The sequence below is a fragment of the Augochlora pura genome, chromosome 11, assembly GCF_028453695.1.
Source record: "Augochlora pura isolate Apur16 chromosome 11, APUR_v2.2.1, whole genome shotgun sequence".
Lineage (NCBI taxonomy): Eukaryota > Metazoa > Arthropoda > Insecta > Hymenoptera > Halictidae > Augochlora > Augochlora pura.
This window is the reverse complement of record NC_135782.1, coordinates 8,474,623-8,479,779: the sequence shown is the minus strand read 5'-3', so window position 1 is coordinate 8,479,779 and position 5,157 is coordinate 8,474,623. Positions and strand designations below refer to the sequence as shown.

Sequence of the window (5,157 nt, the reverse complement as noted above, 5' to 3'; positions counted from 1 at the left end):
CTTTCGAAATTACGGAACACACAATTAGTAAACGTATGTGTCCGTCTTTTATTTCCACCATAATCGCGCCGTCACGCCACGGCGTGAGAGAACGCATGTGTCCAGCGGATCAAATACATAGTAACTGACCGCAGAGATAGTATTATACGTCAATTTATCGTGAGTCGAGTGATCCACACAAACGCAATGAATCAATGTCTTCAAGCTCTGCTCTACGGTATGCGTTACGTAAATACGTAGACCCAGCGGCGGAACGTCCCAGACATCGTCACGATATCTTCCATTCCCATTCAGATCTGTCTTTTAAGAACATGAGTCGTGTGAACTTAACTTTAATATTATTCGCCTGTGTACTAGGTATACTTCACCATTCAGCGAAAGGAGAATTGAAGGTGGAACTGGTGCAGGTGGTGAGTACGGACTTCACTTTGAATCGATCATTTCAATTAACACAATAACGTTCGATATGTCATCATTCCACCGGCCACGTCACGCCAATCTCGCTTCATCGCGGTTCGATCGAAACGAAAATGAAATCGTCGTATACATGATTTTGTTTTAAGGAATTCTTCGTCTTCTTCTAGTTGTTTAGACATGGAGAACGAGCGCCGCTTAAAAAGGAACTCTGGCCGTCGGATACGAACGATTTATCGATGTACGAACCAATGGGACTCGGACAGTTGACAAATGTAATTGTTATAAAAGTGTGAATGAGACAGAAGCTTATAAATGTGATTCTACTTAATTTGCGATTAACGATATCTTTCAGACAGGAAAAATGACCGAATACAGTATCGGAAAATTGTTAAGGAAACGCTATGACAAATTCTTAGGAGATGTTTACCATCCAACTGACGTGTACGCTCATAGTACGGATGTGGATAGGACAAAGATGTCCCTGCAGTTAGTTTTGGCTGCACTTTACCCTCCGAGTGCAGCGCAAACATGGAACAATAGACTGCCATGGATGCCGATACCTACACACTATATGCCGGAGGCAGTAGATTATTTGATGAAGCCAGATTTCTTGACAATGTAAGCGTTATATTTCCTTCTCACTTATCTGAACAAAAAGTACTTACGAGCGATCGGTAACGACAGAAAACCTTGAACGATTAGTAAGCAATAATCGTGTAGACTGTTTGCAATCCATGCACGTTTCTCGCAGATATCTAGAGGCACTAAAGGATGCAAGAAATTTGGAAGAAGTTCGTAGAAAAGTTTCGCAATACGATGCGTTTCTGAAGATTCTAGCTGACCGGACCGGAATAAACGGAATGAACGTAACAATAGCGTACCAAGTTTATAACAACCTATCCTCGCAGGTACAGTCGGCTGTTTCTTAAGTTATTTGTTAAGTCGCCAGTAGGAAATCATAATAACAATCGAGTGTCTAAAGTAATTTCTCCAATTTCCACGTTGTTTCCTTAGTTGTGCCCGAAATAATTTTACAGAAAAGCATGAATTTGACGATACCCGAGTGGTGTACAGAGGAAGTGATCAAAACCTTGCAATCCATTGTGGTGCTCGAATACGAAATTCGCTCTCAGACGCCGCAATTGAAACGTTTGAACGGTGGCCCGCTCGTCAAGACGTTTATCGAAAACGTGCAACTGAACAAAGATCGGAAACGACCGCGGAAAATCTATTTGTACAGCGGACACGAGACGAATATCGCTGGATTCATTAGAGCACACAATTTCACGGAACCGGCGCTACCGAATTACGGTTCGGCGATTATATTCGAAAAACTGAGCGACGAAAATACCAAGGAATTCGTCAAGGTAATTGACGTTAAATGACAACTTGATTTACTTTGATAGCATTAGGACAATCGAGCTCGCCAAAATCTCTAAATCCGTTGTTCTTTATTTGACGTTAATCGTGCAAGTTTTTTTTCCAGGAAAATGATTTATTCAGGTCGATTTTCTAACAAAACTTGCGCGATAACTCGATAACCGCGGATCTCGAACGAACTGGTGACTTTTTTGGAGCTCGGCTGCTCCGATGTTAATTCATGCTTTATAAAATAATATTAGAGATCGCATAACATAATTTATTTTTAGCTGCTCCGTTGGACCGGAGTTACGAAAGAATTGATACCTTACAAGTTCGATGGCTACGGCGAAGTCCTCCCGTTCGATAAATATAAGGAGTTAGTGAACGATGTGCTACCCTCCAAAGAGGAAATGTATTCAGCATGGGATTATCTATCAAAAGACGATCTACACAAATTATATCAAGAGAAAGTTAATCTAGATTGAGACAGTTAATTAGATTAATTTTAACAATTAAATGAATTAAACTGCAGCTTATCGGAATACTTTAAATTACTTCTCAGGAGCGAGAATAGCTAAAAATATTTTATTATAATAATGATAAGTTAATAATAGATGTTAACAATAAAATGCGTTTTCCTAAACATGTTTAAGCGTAAGAACATCTGGTTTGTAGACGTTGTATGAACTTGTTCCAAAATTTCTACAGTTCACAACATTCTTTATTCCTATAGATACATTAAGCTGTTGCTACGAATCATTGCTTCCCGTTGACTCTACCGCGAAATATTTTGAACTGGCACTTCTAGGCAACTGAGTGGTCATTCGGGACACACTTTTCATAGATATACCCCTGTCGAAAATACTGGGTGCACCGGTAACCACCGACGCTTCTTCCTCCTCTTCTTCAGCTGGTATCAACATGCCCATGAAAGCTGCCGAATAGTTGCCTCGACCTGGTTCGCTGAAAACTACACACTCGTCGACGATCCATCGACTGTAACGTATTTCGGAGAACAACGTGAAGCCGACATTGCGGGCATTCTTTTGGCTTGCGCCGGAAGTGAATAGGCCTCCGATCGCCGAAAACTTCAAAGATTTAGCTACTTGCACGCACGCATCCAATAACGCTAGTTCGACACTTTTCTCTTGATAAGACGGATGCACGCAGAGGAGATAGATGCGAAAATACTCTGGCACTTCGAGCTTTTCGTACGGGTTCGTTTGCACAATCACCGCGTTCAATAGATGCATGATGCTATTTAATTTGCGTCCTTCCAAAATCTGCAAGATTCAGTGAACTATTCGTTAGTATTGAAAATAAAATTCATATTCCTGTATTTAACATCATTGCTTTAATTTAACGTTTCAGCATTACTTGAGGCATGATAAAAACTATGATCATGTTTACATTAGTTTCGTTGGAATCGAACGGGAAGGGCCCTTTGTTATGCAAAAGAAAAATAGTAAAGGTTGACGAATAACGATAAAAATAAAAATAGAAATAGAAATAATAAATAAGATCTATAAATGTGACAGACAGTAAGTGAAAGAGCAGGGAACACAGTAAAAAAAAATACGAAACAGACACACGCACTGGGGTAAAAAACTATTTTGATTCGTATATAACAAAGATTAGTAAACAAATATAAATATTTTATCCAGTTCTGTTATCGATTATTGTGGGACGATGACCAATTACTGTGCTTTCCGTTTGTTTTCGGATGATTGTTTGTTTTTCGATCATTAACTTTACATTTTACGAACAATTCGTATCAAATATTGTTATTAAAGAGTAAACAAAATAAAAGAATAAAAAAGTTTAATAGACCATATTCGATAAAGTTAACTATGCCCGAGAACAAATGAACGGCACAGCAGTCGGTTTTAAGAAAAGTGAGGCAGCTATTGAAGGTACCAAGCACTAAAAACAAACGATTACGACAATTATAACGACCGTGATGCCTGCGATGAGAATCGGAACGAAGAGTTTGCGATTTCTCAAGTGACAAGATGGAGCAACGAAGATCAGGGAGTGCGAAATGTCGGTGAAGAACCCGGAGTTGTTGATGAACAGATAGCAGAGAGACGGCGATAAGGCGATGCGAAAGGAACATTAACACGAGATGTGAAATAATATTATCATCTTCGATGTAAACTATCACAATCGGCGACTTTTGTACTGTAATTACGAAATCTGTTTTGTTCTTCACATTCTTGAACTTTGGTACGCTTGCGACAATATACGGAACGAAATCATAATTTTGTTAGCAATTTTGTGGCGTCGACGTTTAGATTCGCATACAAAAATTCAAGCAATAGAAAAATATTTTCTGCCTGAAATCACTTTTGTTTCGGACAAGTAGAATGACCGGAATCAGGGACACCGCGAAGCAACGTTTTTAAAGACGACTACGTTTAAGAACATGTAATGACACTGATTTTATCTTCTTTCGTTCCAAAGAAATTTCGTTTAAATGTCGTTGAAACGCGTACAAATAAATCTTGTATAAACGCTGAAATACCTTCTCGATTCCGATTAAAATGCTGTCTAAAATGTCACCGAGACACGTACTTGTACGCGATTGTACACGTCCGTTTTTTCGGGAAGACTATCTACTCTCGTGACAGCGACGCCAATCACGCGACCGGATTTAACGCTACAAGCGACCAAGCTCATTGTGTCCTTTATCCACGTTCGTACAAGCTCTAGGTAGCCGTTTACGGATGATTGATCATCTAGCAGCGAGCACGCCTTGCACATAGGTTCCTCGCGAAAGTAATGGTGCTGAAAGAAATATGAATCTGTTCGCGTTGCGTTTCGACTGGATCGAGAAAAGTGTCGCGATCCACGAATGCTGATAAATTAAGAGATCGATAAAATCGACAGGAGACTGTACGCCGTTGTGCGCTGCTCCTTTTCGTGGCTAAACTTTGATCAAACGTAGAACTTCGTCGTATTGGGATTCTTTCAGATCCTGTATCGTGCAGTTGGCTAGCGAATTCCAAACCAATGGAGCTTTCATTCGCGCGTCAACTTGTAAGCTGAACTCGTCGGTTTCGTCCTGAGCGGCCATTTTATCCACCGATGTACAGATTTAAAATAGATTCCGTTGTATTCACCCGATAACACGAACAAGGTGTCTTGAAACAATTTTGATTTATAACACAGATCTTACGTACAATTTTCATAGCTTTGACACAATCATTCGATACGGTGCGAAATTACTTCACAATTGAAGGTACCGATCGTTGGTTGCCTTCACACCTTTAAAAGGTAGAGGGGGCGGGCACGGTGTTAGATAATTGTTCGACTATCCTTGCGTATATTCTTGTGAAATGATTTTTGCATCTTTGTGACAACGAAAGACCTACTAAA

At 39.9% G+C, this 5,157-nt stretch overlaps 2 protein-coding genes across 2 annotated transcripts; one reads left to right on the top strand and one right to left on the bottom strand.

Moving 5' to 3' along the window:
- The first annotated feature begins 201 nt into the window (after positions 1 to 201).
- On the top strand, positions 202 to 2,438 carry LOC144477119 (venom acid phosphatase Acph-1-like). The gene is made up of 6 exons (XM_078194585.1): positions 202 to 410; positions 585 to 689; positions 770 to 1,035; positions 1,169 to 1,325; positions 1,455 to 1,784; positions 2,067 to 2,438. Exons 1-6 carry the CDS (start codon positions 312 to 314, stop codon positions 2,262 to 2,264), a joined length of 1,155 nt encoding a protein of 384 aa, XP_078050711.1. The 5' UTR covers positions 202 to 311; the 3' UTR covers positions 2,265 to 2,438.
- A 90-nt stretch (positions 2,439 to 2,528) lies between these two features.
- LOC144477157 (uncharacterized) lies at positions 2,529 to 4,855 on the bottom strand. Its single transcript, XM_078194645.1, has 3 exons — positions 4,712 to 4,855; positions 4,354 to 4,566; positions 2,529 to 3,062 (listed from the first exon to the last, which is right to left on the bottom strand). Exons 1-3 carry the CDS (start codon positions 4,853 to 4,855, stop codon positions 2,529 to 2,531), a joined length of 891 nt encoding a protein of 296 aa, XP_078050771.1.
- Between the last annotated feature and the right edge of the window lie 302 nt (positions 4,856 to 5,157).